Raw genomic sequence first — 19,911 nt, 5'->3', positions numbered from 1 at the left:
TGGCATGAGTTATAATGCATGGGATCAGAGACCAGCAGCCTTCCATTGTCAATACCAGTGATAATAAGGAAGGTTATTTTGCAAAGTGGTTCCTTGCATCATACAACACAATTTTCAGTTACCTTTTTAGGCCCATGTTGTAAGACAATTTTGTATTTTTGAGCTTTCAGACAAGTGAAAAATCAGCCTTACTTGGCTAAAAAAGTTAATGTCAAGCCCTGTTAGAATTGTCTCTCGCTTTGTTCTATACTTTAATGTCGCCCCATGCGTTTTTTCGGCAGTGCTGTCAAACAATGTGACTCAACTGTCTGGAAGAATATTATTAGCCCCTGCTGTGTTGAAATCAGATTACACTGATGACTTGTCAAGTTAATTCTAAACTCTCAGTGACAATAAGCCTTATCGGGACAACATTTTAATTGACATAATATGTACATACACTTTCCAATTTCACATTAGCTACGGGAATGACACGAGCCAAGAGGGTTCAGTTGACATTCTTGCTTCGCAACTCAAAAGTACCATAAATGTCATATTAGCCACTATCCAGGAGGCTAAGCATTGCTAACTATATTAGACCTACTACACTCTTAATTATTTCAACAAAACCATATTACACTCTTGAATAACTCAACAATTCACAAGCATGTGCAGACAACAGGTTTATTTTCTCAGCTGCACACTCATTACATTTTAGCTTCAAGACAAAAGCACAGAGTTACTGCTAACTAAAGCTAACAACATGTGTTCAAGTAACGTGAGCCTTTCAAAAATGAACGATCACCCCTCCAATATGAATATAAAAGTACAGTAGACCTACCTTACAACAAACATGCTTCTTTTATCAATATCATGCAAATCATTAGGCTGCATGTGGTAAAAGCAAATTGCAACTGAAAATATGGGTGTAATTCACCAGGGAGTTGAGATGTTGAGCTGTTATATGGAAGCCCATTCCCACCACCCAAAAATAAAATGCATATAAAGCAAGTTTTCAGGCCCCTTGACTTTTTCCACATTTTGTTACGTCACAGCCTTATTCTAAAATGTTGTAAAACAAGATTCGCATCAATCTACACACAATACCCCATAATGACAAAGCAAAAAAATGTATTTTTGGCCAATTTACTTTTGAAAAAATATCAAATTTACATAAGTATTCAGACCCTTTACTCAGTACTTTTAGGATGTAATCGTTGCCAACGGTGCTTCAAGTCTTCTTGGGTATGATGCTACAAGTTTGGCAAACCTGTATTTGAGGAGTTTCTCCTATTCTCTGCAGATCCTCTTCAGTTCAGGTTGAATGGGGAGCATTGCTGCACAGCTATTTCCAGGTCTCTCCAGAGATGTTAGATCAGGTTCAAGTCCGGGCTCTGGCTGGGCCACTCATGGACATTCAGAGACTTGTCCCGAAGCCACTCCTGCGTTGGCTTTGCTGTATGCTTTAGAGGTCGATTTAATTAGGGTGGATTTCAAGTTTTCATAACCATCGATAATCGGCATTTTTGGACACCGATCATGACCGATTACATTGCACTCCACGAGGAGACTGCGTGGCAGGCTTGACTACCTGTTATGCAGTGCAGCAAGGAGCCAAGGTAAGGTGCTAGCTAGCATTAAACGTATCTTATAAAAAAACAATCATACTTAACTACACGTAGTTGATGATATTACTCGTTTATCTAGCTTGTCCTGCGTTGCATATAATCGATGCGGTGCCTGTTAATTTATCATTGAATCATAGCCTACTTCGCCAAACGGGTGATTTAACAAGCGCATTCCGAAAAAGCACTGTCGTTGCACCAGTGTGTACCTAACCATAAACATCAATGCCTTTCTTAAAATCAATACACAAGTATATATTTTTAAACCTGCATATTTAGGTAATATTGCCTGCTAACATTAATTTATTTTAACTAGGGAAATTGTGTCACTTCTCTTGCGTTCTGTGCAACAGAGTCAGGCTATATGCAGCAGTTTGGGCCGTCTGGCTCGTTGCGAACTGTGTGAAGAGCAACTTCGCCAAACGGGGGATGACTTAACAAAAGCACATTTGCGAAAAAAGCACAATCGTTGCACAAATGTACCTAACCATAAACATCAATGCCTTTCAATACAATCAATACACAGAAGTATATTTTTTTTAAACCTGCATATTTAGTTCAAATAAATCCAGGTTAGCAGGCAATATTAAACTAGGGTAATTGTGTCATTGCATGCAGAGTCAGGGTATATGCAACAGTTTGGGCCGCCTGGCTCCTTGCAAACTAATTTGCAAGAATTTTACCTAATTATGACATAACATTGAAGGTTGTGCAATGTAACAGAATTAGACTTATGGATGCCACACGTTAGATAAAATATGGAACAGTTCCGTATTTCACTGAAAGAATAAACGCTTTGTTTTCGAAATTATAGTTTCCGGATTTGACCATATTAATGACCTACAGCTTGTATTTCTGTGTGTTATTATGTTATAATTAAGTCTATGATTTGATAGAGCAGTCAGACTGAGCGGTGGTAGGCAGCAGCAGGCTCGTAAGCATTCATTCAAACAGCACTTTCGTGCGTTTGCCAGAAGCTCTTCGCTGTGCTTCAAGCATTGAGCTGTTTATGACTTCAAGCCTATCAACTCCTGAGATTAGGCTTGTGTAACCGGTGTGAAATGGCTAGCTAGTTAGTGGGGTGCGCGCTGATAGCGTTTCAATCGGTGACGTCACTCGCTCTGAGACCTTGAAGTAGTTGTTCCCCTTGCTCTGCAAGGCTTTTGTGGAGCGATGGGTAACGATGCTTCGAGAGTGGCTGTTGTCGATGTGTTCCTGGTTCAAGCCCAGGTAGGAGCGAGGAGAGGGACGGAAGCTATACTGTTACACTGGCAATACTAAAGTGCCTATAAGAACATCCAATATTCAAAGGTATATGAAATACAAATGGTATAGAGAGAAATAGTCCTATAATTCCTATAATAACTACAACCTAAAACTTACCTGGGAATATTGAAGACTCATGTTAAAAGGAACCACCAGCTTTTATATGTTCTCATGTTCTGAGCAAGGAACTTAAACGTTAGCTTTCTTACATGGCACATATTGCACTTTTACATTCTTCTCCAACACTTTGTTTTTGCATTATTTAAACCAAATTGAACATGTTTATTTATTTGAGGCTATATTGATTTGATTGTATTATATTAAGTTGAAATAAAAGTGTTCGTTCAGTATTGTTGTAATTGTCATTATTACAAATACATTTAAAAAAATCGGCCGATTTAATCAGTATTGCCTTTTTTTGGTCCTCCAATAATCGGTATCGGCGTTGAAAAATCATAATCGGTCGACCTCTAGTATACTTAGGGTCGTTGACCCGGTGGAAGTTTAACCTTCGTCCCAGTCTGAGGTCCTGAGTGCTCTAGAGCAGATTTTCATCAAGGATCTCTCTGTACTTTGCTCTGTTCATCTTTATCTTTATGCTGACTATTCTACCAGTCCCTGCTGCTGAAAAACATCACTGCATGATGCTGCCGCCACCATGCTTCACCGTGACCGGTTTCCTCCAGACGTGACACTTGGCATTCAGGCCAGAGAGTTCAATCTTGGTTTCATCAGACCAGTCGGTCTTGTTTCTTAGAGTCTGTAGGTGATCAACTAAGACCATATATCAACATTTTGACTATGGGGTATTGTGTGTAGATTGATGAGGGAAAACATTTAATTTAATCCATTTTAGAACAAGGCTGTAATGTAACAAAATGTGGAAAAAGTGGGATCTGAATGGGGATCGGAATACTTTCCGAATGCACTGTATTGGTTATGTTTCTTCATTTGTAGCATTGTGTGGTGATTTCCATCTATCCCTGTTGCAGAAAAGAGCACAGCAGGGCCGCCTGCAAACGTGTGGCGAGCTGGCATTTGACCCAAAAGCTCATGATGTTTTTGACAGGATTTAGTTTTCATCCTCCCTAGGACCAGGAGTAAAAAAACAAACAAAAAACATATGACCTGATTAGGAACGATCTGGTCCCATTGTAGCCCATATAAAAGTTTTAAGTTATTGCTATGTCATGCCAGGAGTTTTACTTGGTTAGATTGTTTGAATGACTATTTCAACATTTTTGACTTGCATAGTTTGACTGACACATCTAGAAATGTACTTTCATATAAAAAAAATTTAGATAGTAGGCCTATTGACTTTTTTTATGAAAAACAATACTGTGACTGGAATGGGCTTCCATAGTTTGGCTCAGGGCAGGCGGCAGCTTCTGTCACAATTTCAGAATGTAACTGCAATTTCAGGTTGTTAACAGCCTAACTCGATAAAAACAAGTCTCAAATATAAGGAAAATATCTACACATTTTAGCTGTTTCAAAAACATTGCTCTACTATTACCATTTTTACTATAGTAGTGTTGAGCTCAACGAGATGGGTGAGTGTCTGAGGTAGCGCTCGAGTCGTGATAGTTTAGGAAGTTTACACAACAGTATGGTTTCTCGAGAATTGATACCTCTTGAGAACCTCCCGAAAATATCCCTTTGCTATCGTCAGTGTGAAAACAGACTAATGCTCATTTGCCTGGAGAGGTAACAAATTAGGATGACGGTCCACTTTTCCTAATCGAACAAACCGCTAGAGATGGACTCCCCACACTTGTGATGTGTGAATGGTGACATTGTGTGTCTCCTCATTAACAACAACAGATGGCTGCTGCCAACTCTGCCACAGCCTCTTCACTAGACTCCTTCATGGGGATCTCTGTCTGTACCACTGCCCTCTACAGATTTGAGTTGAAGTGGCAATGTCCACTGCAGTCCATGGCTGTTCAGCTAAAGGCCCGTCAGCCTGTTCTGACCCACTATCCTCTTGCTAAAGACCTGTCGGTGTGTTCATGCCTCATTAATTTGTTTTGTGTTGTGTACCTCTCATCAGTGACTGTCTCAACTTATTGTTTACATTTCGTCTGGCTCTATCTGAACGCTGTCATCATTCAGGAGTTATTTATGGCCGTGATGTTGCTTTGTTTTGCAATGGGGCAATAAATATTCCCAGGCCAGCGGACGGTCATGCTGCATAATATTGCATGTGGTTTAGGTGCTGTCAGTCGTGTCTCGTTGTAATAGGCTAATTGTATTACACTGACTGAGGCCTGGTCATGTTTTGTATTAGGTTAGGTAGTGTGACAGGGCACAGTGAAAGGATTCACATGTGGTCCTGTACAAGGATTGGGAGGGTGCAGAGGTAGCTGGTTCAGCTGCCACATGCCTGGACAGACCATACTAACAGCTGCTGGGGCGGGATAGGGTGACCAGGGGGAGTCAGTCTTTCTCAATATGCCCATTGAGCTGAAGCAGAGCTGGATGGGCACCACTGTCTCAGCTGTCTGGGGCTGTCATGGCCAATTCCCAGAGTCTCTGCCCCCAGTCCTCAGCCGTTCTACGCACCAAAGGCACGCACCCATACTGGCACTCTGACAGGCACACGATGTACCTCATGCATGACATGCCAACTGGTGTGGATCAATCTGAAGATGTCCACAGCCTCACTGAGGAATAGTCAATAGTTGTAAAATGAGACCTGAGGCTTATGACTTGCCAAACAGTGGTTGTTGTTGGTGATTCATATTTCAGATCAGCTATTTATTTTCTATCATTCTTGTGTTGAATTAGTTTATTCAATGATTTGTGAATAAGAGTTTAGATCAATTAATCTTATCCTTAGTTGATATAGAAAATTGATTGAAATTGAATTAATACATAGACATTTGGCCATTATCTGACTGCAACTTTTTAAAACTTCATGAGTTGAATTTCAAATGTTCTCCAGCTCTCAGTAGAAAAGAGGATTGAGGCTGACTGTGTAAATGTATTGCGGCCTGTACTGTGCAGTCTGTAGTGTATGATAGAAGTGTGATGTGCTGCAGCAGTGTTGTTCTGACATGAGGCCATCGAGGCCTTGTAGCAGTTGCAGTGCCCTCTTGACCTCCCCCCCCCCCCCCCCCCTCCTCAGTCTGTTCAACCTCTCCCTGGAGGCTATGAGTCTCGGCACGTGGCACAGGGGCACCTCTCCCATAGGACTACTAGAACGGCCATCTGCTGTGGACCTCATGACTGCCCCTACCCCACGCTTAGTTCTGTTCCTAAAGAGACCACCACAACTCACTTTCCCAGTGAGCTCAGCTTTCCTCTGTCTGACACACACAGCAAGCCCCTCTCTGTGGGATTTCGCCTCGGAGAACCATGATCATGGATTTACTTCCTTGTACCAGCCTTGGAAAGTTTGACTTCTGAAAGCCACATCAAAAGCTGAGAGTGGAAGCCTCTGGGTTGAAAAGCAAACCCAGCCCAGCGGGAACCTATTAGTAGTGCTTCAGACACCCTAATTTCACTCAGGGTGAATAAATCAAATGTGTGGGGGGTCTCAGTGACTCCCTCACTCACTGCCTCTGTGGAGAGGTTTAGAGAGAGGGAACTGGTCAGACGTCTGTGTTGTACTGGGAACGAAGTGGAAGATGTACTGGGAGCTGTGGCTGAGCCAGTTGACGTCGACCGACCTGCAGCATATGCTGGTGGGGAACAAAGGTGGGAGAACATGACGCCTAGATGGGGCAGGGTCACACTTGACATCGTGGCCACTTTAGTCCTCAGGAGATGTCTTGACGGATTTAATATACTGCTTCCATGTGGTGTACTGTGTATGGACAGAGTTTGCCTGCTGAATATTTTGAATGGAGCACTGCATACTTGAGTAGTTTTATTGTGTTTTAGAATGGCGCTCTGTGTACTTTAGTTCAGTGTGCTTCCTGTTTTACTCCCCATTTCACACATTCCACTCATTAGGTTGGATTTGGAGATCTGGGCCATTTTTCAACTATTTGGTTCAGATGCATGACTTCATAGTTGTTGAGGCCAAGCTGGAATTCAACTCAGTCTTGCACAGTGTGTACCCTGACTTATCAGACCCTATTGTTTTTTATGTCTGTGTAGAACGTCATGGTTAAAAGGGAGTGTAATAGGAAGTAATGATGCCTTTCAGTAAATTATTTACTGGTAACCATTAGCTACTGACCACCACAGACTCTCACTGATGGTTCCAGTCACTTATTGTACATGTATAACTTGGGTGTAGCCAGCCAGTCATTCTTTTGTTTTATAGGCTCCATGAACGAGTTGTTAAATTTTCTCCATACATGAAAAAGTAATCTTCCGGCAAGTAGATTGCTCTCTCCATGCCCACTTTCAACTTTCTTTTTAAATGCCTCTTTCATCCTCTCCCCTCTCCTCCACTGCCTTTATTTCACTCTTATCCCTCTCTCCCTGGCAGTCGGTAAGCCCCATTCAGCAGCTGCCCAGACATGTTGTGGAGGTTGTTGGCAGCTGTTGAGGAGCCCTGTGAGCGAGTAAGGCTCAGGCATGTTGTGTGGGTGGAGGCCCGCAGTATCTTTCCGACCACGCCGACAGACAGCCCCTCCCCGCAGCTCCTACACTCTTTATATACAGGCAGGGGGAAAAAGCCAAGTAGAACGTTCATGTTGGACCTAGTCCTCACATCTCAGATTAGTGTGTGTGGAAAGTGAAGTGAGCAGAGTGTACAGGCAGAGTATGTATTTGAGGACCCTTCAACCCAGCAGCAGTTTTGAGGAAGAGTGGGTTAGGCTGACAGGCCGGCCCTATACTGGGGCAAAGGATGTGGACGGGCCTAGACTCTCAGGTAGCTACTCCTTCAACCGGGCTCTTTCTGTCTGTCTATTTGGGTAGACTCAGCCTGCCTATTTACTGGACAATTACTGATATTATGTTGGCACTGGTAAATGGCTATTTCAAATATGATTTGAGCCGATTGTTAAAGGAACAGAAGAACAGACTGTGGCAAAACATAAGTGGGCGATAGGAAAGGGATGCTGGTTTTGGGGTCTCTAAAAGGCAGACTGCATTTGTTATGTAAATTTGTGTACATATTTATGTGTTTTGTTAGGCATATCTGTGGCTATGTTTAATCATGATTTCCAGAGTTTTTAGGCAGCTTGACCTCTGATCCACTCACCAACCTCTTTATCCATCTCTCCCTGTCCTCTCTCCAGAGGCCCTCCACCGGCCCTTCGGCCTGGACTCGGCAGCATTGACGGAGGCGGTACGCTGGAGCTCCAAGGAGAACCTGCTGGGTGCTGCCGAGAGCGATCCCAACCTCTTTGTTGCACTTTATGACTTTGTTGCCAGTGGCGACAACACGCTGAGCATCACGAAAGGTATGTACTCTGAAAGAGCTTTTTATCAATAGGCTTTCCAAACAGATCATCACAAACCACTCCTTTATCTAAAGATGACTCGCTCCCAGAGATATGGGGCAGTTCTTACTGAAGAGATTTCTTCAAAGTATGGTACCATTGTACCATTCAGTGAACTATATTTTTGTTTATTCCAAGTCCTTTGTTCTACTTTCTCGTTGTATTTAATCCGTGTCCCTGCTGATCATACTGGGTAACAAGCTTAAAATAATATGTGGGTGAGAGCGGGACTTTTTAAATTAACTAATATAAAAGCATTAAAGCTCTATCTTAATAAGCCGATGCCTGCCTCAAGTCACCCCAAGGCTGCTGCCTAAGATGAGGCTAATGCTTAGACTGTGAGTCACTGAGTGCCCAATGGAGAGGCGGGCAGGCCAGCACTCCCACACCCTTGTTTGACTCCATTGCACTTTTAATGTGGAATCCTTTCAACTTTAATAATAACAGGTGGATAAACCCAGCAGTGGGTGATCCGAGGGTCTCAGATCAATGCCATGCCTCAGACCAGTAATGTTCGCCACGAGCCGCCTGACTTTCACCATTTCCACCCAGAGCCAGCTCTCTGGCTGCCCACGGTGTGTCGCAAAAGAAACTGTAGTGTGACTGTTTTGGCCGGACCAATGTTGTTTTTCTGCCTCCGCGGCTATCCAGTGTCAATAGAGCCTGTAGCTATGGCCTCTGTGGCACCAGAGGGTATTGAGTCTGCAGCACGCTCGGCTTAGCCCATGATGTACAGAGGACGAGCGAGTAGGAGAGAGGGAGTAAGTGGAAGAAAGCTTGGCGCAGTCCCATCTCCAGGCCGTGCCATAACATCTCACTGTCATTATCCTCTCATTGGGAGCAGCTTTGAATGGCTGCAGGGAGCTGCCGGACAGCCAGGGCGTGTTTCAGTTCCACAGCCACACAGCTCCTCTACAGTACTGCAGTCTCTCTGTCTCTCTGCAAGAGGCACTCCCTCCCATCTCCACTGCTGACCTCATAAGAGGCAGACAACGCAGCAGACCAAGTTGCTACATGCCCTGCCCTACCTCTTGGCACCGCAGTAAATTATGCATCAACGGGGGCTATTTAAAGCCTATGGAGGAGTCAAAAGCGCCAAGCTTCAATCGGTGCTAATGTCCTGAAGTGGCTCTAAATGTTTAAAGATGTCCTTTTACCTGACTCTCTCTCTCCCTGTCCCTCTCTGCCCAGGTGAGAAGCTTAGGGTGCTCGGTTACAACCAGAATGGGGAGTGGAGCGAGGTGCGCTCGAAGAACGGCCAGGGCTGGGTGCCAAGCAACTACATTACACCCGTCAACAGCCTGGAGAAGCACAGCTGGTACCACGGGCCTGTGTCGCGCAGCGCAGCAGAGTACCTGCTCAGCAGCCTCATCAACGGTAGCTTCCTGGTCCGGGAGAGCGAGAGCAGCCCAGGACAGCTGTCCATCTCCCTGCGCTACGAGGGAAGAGTCTACCACTACCGCATCAACACTGCTTCAGATGGCAAGGTAGCTAGGGGTCTGGGACCTACAGAGGGGCTGTCTCACTTCTCTCTAACTTCTCTCTCTGTCCTCTCGTCTTCCATCTCTTCTTCACTTTTGTTGTGAAACTGCTCTGTTCCTGCTAATGTCTCTGCTCTGTCTTTTTGTTGTTGTTGCTGTCTCTGGTTCCTCTCCACAGTGCTGCAGTCTCGGTCTGTACACATGTATAACCCTAACCCTCTGTCTGTCCCAAGGTGTACGTCACGGCAGAGAGCCGCTTCAGCACCCTGGCCGAGCTGGTGCACCACCACTCCACCGTGGCCGACGGCCTGGTCACCACACTCCACTACCCGGCGCCCAAGTGCAACAAGCCCACCGTCTACGGCGTGTCGCCCATCCACGACAAGTGGGAGATGGAGCGCACCGACATCACCATGAAGCACAAACTGGGTGGGGGGCAGTACGGAGAGGTGTACGTGGGAGTCTGGAAGAAATACAACCTCACCGTCGCAGTTAAAACACTGAAGGTTTGTGTCTTCTATAGATTGGTGGTGTGATTTGGATGTCCCCTGTAAGATCCCTCAATCTAGTGTGTCTATTTTGTGGAATCATGGAATATGAAGGAGGCATGGTATTTAGTGGTAGTTGGTCACCACCTGATGGTGAAATGTTGTATTACACCAAACTGAAACTCAATGGCGTCAATGACTACTGTTGGAGAAATGTTTCATCACAGTTTAACTTGTTTTGTTCACCTTGGTTTCCTGGTACTAAGATATTGAATAAATCCAGTGAATATTGACCTTTCTGCTTGTTTGTCTTCCAGGAGGACACCATGGAGGTGGAGGAGTTCCTGAAAGAGGCAGCAGTCATGAAGGAGGTGAAACATCCCAACCTGGTGCAGCTGCTAGGTCAGTGCTGCTCACAGTTCAGCTCCACTTAGTGGAGCTCCACATGGCATTTCTATCAGCTGTTGGGGTTCTAGGCTCTTGATGCGTAATTACGTCTAACCTCAGTTGGCTTGCCTCTGTCCAGGTGTGTGTACTTTGGAGCCTCCCTTCTACATCGTGACAGAGTACATGCCCCATGGCAACCTGCTGGACTACCTGAGGGAGTGTGACCGGGAGGAGGTGAACGCAGTGGTGCTGCTCTACATGGCCACGCAGATCTCCTCTGCCATGGAGTACCTGGAGAAGAAGAACTTCATCCACCGGGACCTGGCGGCCAGGAACTGTCTGGTGGGGGAGAACAGCGTGGTGAAGGTGGCTGACTTTGGGCTGAGCAGGCTGATGACTGGGGACACGTACACAGCACACGCCGGAGCCAAGTTCCCCATCAAGTGGACCGCCCCGGAAAGCCTGGCCTACAACACCTTCTCTATCAAGTCTGATGTGTGGGGTGAGTCAGAACCAGATTTTCAAGCACTCTCCTTTTCACCTTTACATGTACTAAATCAGTCAACATCAGTGTGAGCGTTCTTCTCATCCTATGACTGTTTCTCGTCCCTCAGCTTTCGGTGTGCTGCTGTGGGAGATAGCGACGTACGGTATGTCTCCGTACCCAGGGATCGACCTGTCTCAGGTATACGACCTGCTGGAGAAGGGCTACCGCATGGAGCAGCCAGAGGGCTGTCCACCTAAAGTCCACGAGCTGATGAGGGCTTGTGAGTATGAGCACTGCACTGAGTACACACAATGTCCCACCAACACACAGTCCCTCACACTATCATCCATTCACTTATAGCTATGTAACCTATATTGACCTTTTATTTTGGTTTGATGTCAGGCTGGCAATGGAGCCCGTTGGACCGACCTTCGTTTGCCGAGACCCACCAGGCCTTTGAGACAATGTTCCACGATTCCAGCATCTCCGAAGGTACTTGTACGACATAGTCACATTACTACCCTTAAGGCTTAAACAAGGCATTTAGCTTTGCTGCCTGACTCCATTCAATCCTGTCAGTTGTGGCACTAGAGAGCATACATTTGTGGATATTAGAGCGGAATGGCTCTTAATGGTGCGTTAACATATCTGTAGGGCCTTTTCATAGTGGTACAGCATGCCTGGTACCTCTGGGAGAGACGGAGGATGATATCTGAGTGAGGAAAGGGCATGATGAGCTGAGCTGAGGGGAGTACAGGGAGAATGCAGGGCTTTCAGAGAAGCACTATAAACTCTAAGCATTGGTTTCTGCAGTTATTCCAGTAAATGCAGTACTACTATTTCTAGCAAGGGAATCAATGTGTATAACGATCTAATGTAAAGGTTCACTTAATTAAGCATTCCTTTCCTCCCGTGGCTCCCTCTCTTTCTCTGCAGAGGTAGCAGAGGAGCTGTGTAAGACTGCCGCCTCTGGCCATGCCCCGTCACCACACCCCTTCAGCCACGACATGCCACTGCTGCCCTCGAAGTCGCGCACTCTCAAGATACACGCGGAGAACAAGGAGAACATCGAGGGGGGTTTGGATGGCAGGCAGGAGCCCAGCACACACGGCCCATCAGGTACCCGCCTTGCCCGCCTCCATGCCCGCAGGCTGAGGAGAATGGCTGCTGTGTACCTGGCAGACTGAACATCACTGGATCACCTTACCCATCCCCTAAACGCACCATCTTATCTCAGTGTCATTACACAATCACAACACACCTCCTTTAGCGTCATATATAGAGCTTTCCCTCATAATTTATAAAGAATTACTGTAATGTCACTTATCTAGCCTCATGGATAATATGCAGTGGGGACTGTTGCCATATCCAACCACAACACTTAAAGGTCCAATGCAAATCATTTCTGGGTAAAAATTAAGTACCTTACTGTGAAAAAATTGTCAAAAGGATACAAAAATAGCTTCTTAGCCAAGAGCAATTTCTCAAGCAACAATTTTGTTAGGATTGTCTGGGAGTGGTCTGAGTGGGGAGGGGAAAACTAGCTGTTATTGTCAGAGTATTATTCAAAACTGATAGTGTGGAAATGTATATAAAACACAGCTAAATCATGTTTTTGACTGCACTGGGCCTTTAAAGCATTGCCTTTGGCCAAATACCAGATGCAGGGTTTAGATTAAATGCATTCTCAATCCTCTCCCATATACAATTCACTATTGAGGATCTGCATGACATTATAAACCACATCTCCATCAAATCTTCTTCCATGACATGATTAGACAAGGCTGGGTAAAAATACCTGTTTTGTACTCCTCTGTGTTCATGTTTGTCACTCATCTTTCATTTATATTAAAATAATGATGGAGGGTATTGAATTCTAATCCTCTTGTCTCTCCCTGTTGCGTCCTTCACACACAACTCACATATAACACCTACAACTAACAATCACCAAGAATGACTGCATATGTACCAATACCTGAATTAAAATTGGCTGACCCACAAGAGTATTTTGTATGGTTTTTGAAATGTTGTCTGTCTTGTTTTATGTGCAATCAAGTGACAATAAAGTGTTTTATTGCATGTTGTGTTCATGTGGAAAAACCTAATGCAATCTGTGTTCCCGTCAGTCCTTATACTCGCACTTCTTTTTCACACCATTTAATCCTCCCCATGATACTTCTCCACTACCAGTATGATTGATCAGTGAACACACAATAGCAAACACTGCATAATTTCAAGTTGTATTACTCATATGTATGGGATACACATGGTATACACCGTCCAAAGAAATGCTTAATTGCAGGTTTCCTTCTCGACAATGCATCCCTAAGATAAGTCTGGGATGAGGAAGCTTGAGTGGTGGTGACAAAAGGGAGGTGACTTCCTGTCATGCTGACTCCGCTGCGTGGCTCACTGTGGCGCGCATCTATTACACGTATAGAGCAGCTTCACATCCCTAGTACAAGGTGGCACCACAAAGTTATTGAAGCAGGAATGGCTCTGAAGAGAGAATATGCCTGTTGTCAAAGCAAATGGCAGCCAGCCTATGAGATTCACCGGTTGGCGCTAATGCAGATTGACGTTGAATAATGGTGTTATTAGTGTTGATAAAAGAGACCACAGCTCTGGTACCTGTTTAATTCCATATCCTCTGTTCTCTGCAGGTCTGGCAGCCACTCTGTTGGCAGGGGATGGCCGGGCGGGCAGCTCTCCTGCTCTGCCTCGGAAACAGAGGGACAAATCCCCCAGCAGCCTCTTGGAGGACTCCCAGGAGACCATGTTCACACGGGACCGCAAGGCTGGCTTCTTCAGCTCCTTCATGAAGAAGAAGTCTCCATCCCAGCTGCAGCAGAGCCTGCCCATGCCGCCCAAGAGGAGCAGCTCGTTCCGAGAGATGGAGACCCAGCCTCACAAGAAGTACGAGCCCACGGCTGGCTTCAGCGCCCCTCCTCCCCTTCCCCAGGCGGATGGCCTGGGCTTCTCACCGTCCCATGGAGAGGGGAATCACGTCCAGTCACGCTGCTGTGGGGCCACTTTTGGACAAAAGTCCTTTGCCAACCACACCTCTGGAGCCCCGCCCTTGCAGGTGGGCAGTAGTAGTAGCAGCAGCTGGGCAGGCCTGGCAGGTTTCTTCACCCCTCGCCTCATCAAAAAGACCTTAGGGCTACGGACTGGCAAGTCCACTGGGACTGAAGAGGGGGGTGGGGGGACCAAACCATTCCCCAGATCCAACTCCACCTCCTCCATGACTGCAGGGCTGCCTGACCTGGAGAGGATGGCTCTGACTTTACCCAGAAACCGCAGTAAACCTCCTCTAGAGCGCACTGCCTCCACCACCTCGCAGCCTGAGAACGTGGCAGCACACACCTCTGAGACCCTTCTTCGTAAGATGGATGAGGGCACAGCTCAGATCAGGGACCGGCCTAAAGCCAAGCTGCTTCCCCGAGGGGTGGGGGGGTGCTCTGTGGGGGTGAGGGCACCTGGGGTTGGGAGTGAGGCCGATTTGGATTGTCACTCGGGGGCTCTACGGTGTAGGGAGGGTCAGGAGGCAGGAGGACAGGACCGACAGGGATGGACGTCCCCCTCCAAAACAGTGGGATCAGGCCTGTCGGCGGCTCCACACAACCACAAGGTTCCTGTGCTGATCTCGCCTACACTCAAGCATAGCCCAGCCGATGTGCACCTGATGGGGATGGACTCTCAGGGGAACCGCTTCAAACTGCTATCGGAACACCAGGCGGACCGGGACCGACCACGACTGGTCAAACCCAAATGTGCTCCCCCTCCCCCTCCAACTCTGCGCCTCATTGGGCACTCCTACAGCGGGGATGGGGAGGAGCAGGTCGTAGGGGCTGTGGAGATCAACGGTGATGGGGTGAAAAGGCCGGGACGAGCAAGGGAAGTGGGAACCGGGAGACCATCAGTGCCACCACCACAAGTGCCTCCACCAACTTCAGCCTCCTCTTTTTCCTCTGCCAACAACATTAACACAACCCCCACTAAGATGGCCAACGGTGCCACAAGCACTGCTTCTTCCACAGCCCCCTCTGGTGGCTCTAAGCCTCTGCGTCGGACTCGACAGCAGGCTGAGAGGGTTCAACCGGAGAAGATCAGTAAGGAGGCTTTGCTGGAGTGTGCCGAGTGCCTGAGAGGTGCCCTCCACAGCAGCCCTGAGCCCTCCTCCAGCAGCCAGGTCTTAGATGCTGGCCACCAGCTGCTAGACTACTGCTCAGGCTACGTGGACTGCATCCCACAGATGCGGAACAAGTTTGCCTTCCGGGAGGCCGTGGGCAAATTAGAGCTGAGTCTGCAGGAGCTGCGGGCATCGTCCTCCTCTGGAATTGGAGGGGCATTCAGTGGCCCAGGACCAAGCCCTGCTCTGGACAACTTACACATCTGCATCAAAGAAATCAGTGATGTGGTTCAGAGATAGCCATCGGACCCTGTCAAAACATTTCTTTGTATTCCCTTTTTTATGTTTCTGGTTGTATTAACATTTTGGGGACAGAGAACAATCTCAGAAGTACCTCAGAAAATCACTAAATTGGATCTCTTATTGTTTACAGTTGACTCTTTCTCAAAAATGCCAGGGGAGAACACTGTTCTAACCTTTGTACATAAACATTGTTGATACCAAACTAGATATGGTTCAATTTACACCAAGTAACTGTTTTGCCCCAAGTTCAAACTTTTCCATCTGGTTTTAAGGCCTTTCTTTTAATCGAATGTGGAGTATATCAGCTATGTATTCAGTCCCAGAGTGTTGGTAAAGAACAAAGTCAGTTTGCGTATGTGTCATAGTCATCATAGCCATAATTATTCTCCACTTTGTTTCTTGGCTGAGTTTACTATCTTTGGTTTATGATCCTGGCAACTATGAGTTCCTGTGACAGGAAGTCACTGTTCAAAACTATTGTCACCTGGAAAATGGAAGAGTGTTCCACTTAATCAGGTCTACCTTCGGCCATTTGATTTGGTTTGAGTATTTCAGGAAAATGCTCACTTAAAATCGGAATGGAAAATGTAAGCATTTTAATATTTATGTCCAAATTCCCTTGCACATGTATCTAAATGTTCGGAGCTAATGAGAAGTGAGGAAAGCGCAAGGTAACACATGGGAAGGTGGTTTGGGGCAGTATTTCCTGTGGCCCTTTCCCTCAGTGCCTATAGATTGTTAAATGATTGAAAATCTGCAAACACAGCCACTCCCTGACAAAATACTAATCTCAACGCAAACTGCGGTATGTCTCCAGAAAATGAGTGATTTATTTGTACATTATTTGGTTTTAACTTTAGAATGTCTTTATGTATGAACTTGAATTTAAATTAATTATTGTTTTTTATTAAAAGCACAGACCTATTTTAAAAACGTTATATCCAGGAAAAGGTTCAAGGTCACTTTTGCTTGGATAAGTATTTGACTATGAAAAGAAACATTCGTAGGAAGTTTATTGCAGGACTGAGGCCCCCAACCCCATCTGAACATCTGCAAAACGAATGTCTTTTTTTCCTTCTTTGATTATGAAGGTGTACGTTCCAACATTTGTCAGAGTTTTGTGATCTTATTCCTTTGAAAAGATGAGGTGTTTAATCTGTCAAACTTCTCTGGTCATTTCAATACCGACATCGGTATTCTGTTTTCGATGAGCACTTTGGGGCCACATAAATGAGTGAAGATGACTAATATCCCTTTTAGATGCTTTTTGATCATCTCTACGCAAACATTTCCATTTCATATTGTTGGAAGTCATTTCATCCTGTTTGTTGTATTGTGCACAAATAGCAAGTCTCACCCGTGCCTGCAATCCTTTCTCTAGAATAATTTGGCTAATGAATCAAGCAATCAAAACAAAAAAAGCTTGTTTATAACGGAGTGTCCCTCGACTGAAAATTCCCCTAATGCCCACTTGAGATGTTGGAACCCTTGGTGTACACTGGATAAAGCCTATGAAGTAGTAGACATTGATTGCTATATTGCATTTCGTCTTAGTATAAACTCTAATAGTACCGTTTATGACACCCAATATTTTTCACAGTTCATTCCATGTCTGTTTTGGGGTACACCACCTATTTAATCCAGCAGATGAGCTTCAGTGTCTCTCTGTTCATTCAAATGTCGTCTTGACTAATAGGATGTCATGAAACTAATTGTTTCTTTACACTGTGAGGTTCCAAATTAAATAATGAGGTATTTGTTTTTATTTTCTTGCTACTGGATACAGCAGTGTTTTTCCAATTATTCATGGTGCCTTTTGTGAAATATATTGTATGTATAGTGCACTACTAAGTCAAGAAATGGATATACAGCGATGTGTAATTGTAAATATCTTGTGCTTTGGTTATCAGATGACACATTTCGCCATGAGATTGTAGCCAAGTATAAATATAACTACAACATACATTTATATTACTGGGAGTAAATTTAAGACTCAAACTTGAAAATAAAATGTGCAATTTGTCTCCTATATTATAATAGATGGACTGATGGTCAAATACAGCTTGTTCTTGGTCTGATAGTGGTCCATACTTGTGATCCCACATAATTCTGTCTCTGACAGTTGCACAATAAGTGTTTTATTTCCAACAAACTACACAAACACGAGTCTCTCTGGTGCACTTCCCCAAAGCTGCTCTGTAGTATTAAGGATCTGAACTATTAAACTCTCTGCATCCTCCACTTGCTGTCTGTGAAATTCTTAATGACTGATTACCAATTTGGCCTTCCATTATTTTGCCTGTCACCCTTGCTTATTTATGCTTCGATCGTCTTTGTTCTGCTTTATTGCCAAACTGCACTAGTGAGACGAGTATCCCATAGACTTGTGATTGTCTCTAATTTAATGTTGGAGCAAGAGTGTAATGAACAAGGCTTGTCACGCTAGGAGAATTAGTTTGCAATGATTGCAATTTTGCAAAAAATGTATTTCATTTTGGTTGAAGTGCTCTTCAAATCATTTCTGCCCATTTTGTCTTTATGATTAAGCTGTATGTCCTTTATTTGTTGTTGCTGTATTTATTTTGTAAATAATGTTTTGGATCCTGCAACTTTTCTGTTTGATCTGGACAGTGCTGAAGAAATTGTATGTGCACATCATATACCAAAGGCCACTTCCTCTTCAGTTCTATGAGTGCAATGAGAATGGAATACACTTCATTTTGAAAATGTGAATTTAACAGGGATAAAAATGGCAGAGGTTAATATTAACTTTTTGTTTTTAATTTAAAGCTCACATAGTATATAACTGTGAAGTTCTCCCTAGCAGTGTTAAATTTGATGTAAATAATAAAATGTTGAACATTTCTAAGGTCCATTTATCTTTTTGATTTGGGAAAATTCTAAAGATAAATCAAGAGCGCAACCTCAAGTCACCAGCTCAATCCTTTCCTTGTGTTAATCAGATGAAATAAATCTAATTGACCTGTGATTCATTTACTGTAAATAGAATATAATTGATGGGAGGAAAATAATGATATTGATTGAAACACGATGACAGCCAGGGGCAGTTAGGGGTTGCATAATTTTGTGACATGTGATACAAACGTTTCGTAATTTAAGACATCCTGACCCAGGCATTAGATTACATCACATCTGCTCCTGGAACTGTCATCTGAAATGTTTTAATGCAACCTTCATCCATCCTTAACATTTTTAAAATGTAATTTAACCTTTTATTTAACTAGGCAAGTCAGTGAAGAACAAATTCTTATTTATAATGACAGCCTACATACCTTTCTAATTTTGCTTCAATAAACAGTGTATTATGTTATCAGTGATCATTTTAGTGGAGGAAGGGTGTCTGTTTGAGTTAAATGGCCATGTTTAAATACTCAAAAGGCATACAACGGATGTGTTCTGAACCGGGGTACTACATGCTAAATACTTGCAAACTATGTGAGTATGAACTTTATAATAATATTAAATATTTCAAATATACTACTGTATTTGGTATAGTTTTTATCTGTTAGCCCCCCCATTTTGCAAATGTGTTCTTCTGGATTATAAAATAAAATCTGGAAAGATTTTATGGATAACGAACAGATACTGATCAAATTCTCCAGCAACTGTATTATGACATCCTGTTCCTTCAAGCATGCTACCCCATATACTTAATGCTAGGGGCCCACAAGGCCATGCACATACTCATTATACAGTACTTACTAAATAGTATGGGAGCTATGCCATTTTGAACATGTCCAATGTATTTGAAATCATAAATGCACTGCAACCTGGCGTAATGGCCCAAAAGAAGAGATAGGCCTATAGTGTCATAACCATGTGCACCTATGGAACAACAAATGAGAAAGCAAAAGTATAACTTCAAATGTTTGACAATCTGTCAGCTGTTAAGGATGCTGTCAAATCTTGCCATCCCGTGACGTGTTTTTTCTCCATACTGACTCCTCCCCTAGAATCTTGGCCAAGTGTAAAGATGGCGTCCATCATGGAGGGACCGCTGAGCAAATGGACTAACGTCATGAAAGGTTGGCAGTATCGCTGGTTTGTTTTGGACTACAATGCGGGTTTACTGTCATACTACACGGTGCGTATTTTATTGTACTTCATAATGAATAAGCCGATAACCTCCCGGGTCCGGTAGTATTATTTGCTAAAGCTTGTCAAAACCGAGTAGGGACAGCGGCCTCCCTGCTGGTGCTTTCAAGACAACTGGGAACTCGGGGGAGAAAAAACGAGGGCAAATCATGACGTCCGTGATCTTCAGGTCGGAACTCTAGAAAGATGCCCGAGTTTTCGACTTGGAATTCCGAGTTAGATGACCGTTCAAAACCATTTTT

General features: G+C 44.4%; 2 protein-coding genes across 5 annotated transcripts in view; both read left to right on the top strand.

The window, feature by feature from the left end:
- Positions 1-15,702, top strand: part of LOC139578463 (tyrosine-protein kinase ABL2-like) — a 38,328-nt gene extending 22,626 nt beyond the window's left edge. The window contains exons 1-10 of one of the 3 annotated variants that reach the window (XM_071406090.1): positions 6,415-6,572; positions 8,072-8,236; positions 9,467-9,762; positions 9,990-10,262; positions 10,562-10,646; positions 10,771-11,133; positions 11,246-11,398; positions 11,521-11,610; positions 12,055-12,237; positions 13,782-15,702. In XM_071406090.1, the coding sequence (XP_071262191.1) occupies positions 6,503-6,572; positions 8,072-8,236; positions 9,467-9,762; positions 9,990-10,262; positions 10,562-10,646; positions 10,771-11,133; positions 11,246-11,398; positions 11,521-11,610; positions 12,055-12,237; positions 13,782-15,550 (3,447 nt within the window). In that variant the 5' untranslated portion in view covers positions 6,415-6,502 and the 3' untranslated portion in view covers positions 15,551-15,702. Of the gene's footprint in view, positions 1-6,414; positions 6,573-7,498; positions 7,702-8,071; positions 8,237-9,466; positions 9,763-9,989; positions 10,263-10,561; positions 10,647-10,770; positions 11,134-11,245; positions 11,399-11,520; positions 11,611-12,054; positions 12,238-13,781 lie in introns of those variants that run through there. The other 2 variants (XM_071406089.1, XM_071406088.1) reach the window with 2 other exon arrangements.
- Positions 15,703-19,509: 3,807 nt separating this feature from the next.
- LOC139578462 (oxysterol-binding protein-related protein 9-like) overlaps positions 19,510-19,911 on the top strand; it is a 34,439-nt gene continuing 34,037 nt past the window's right edge. For both annotated transcript variants that reach the window (XM_071406085.1, XM_071406084.1), the window contains exon 1: positions 19,510-19,658. In XM_071406085.1, coding sequence (XP_071262186.1) covers positions 19,548-19,658 — 111 coding nt within the window. In that variant the 5' untranslated portion in view covers positions 19,510-19,547. The remainder of the gene's footprint in view (positions 19,659-19,911) is intronic.

Source organism: Salvelinus alpinus, chromosome 6, assembly GCF_045679555.1.
Source record: "Salvelinus alpinus chromosome 6, SLU_Salpinus.1, whole genome shotgun sequence".
NCBI classification, from domain to species: Eukaryota; Metazoa; Chordata; class Actinopteri; order Salmoniformes; family Salmonidae; genus Salvelinus; species Salvelinus alpinus.
The sequence above is the reverse complement of the archived record's forward strand: the minus strand, read 5'-3'. Positions and strand labels throughout refer to the sequence as shown.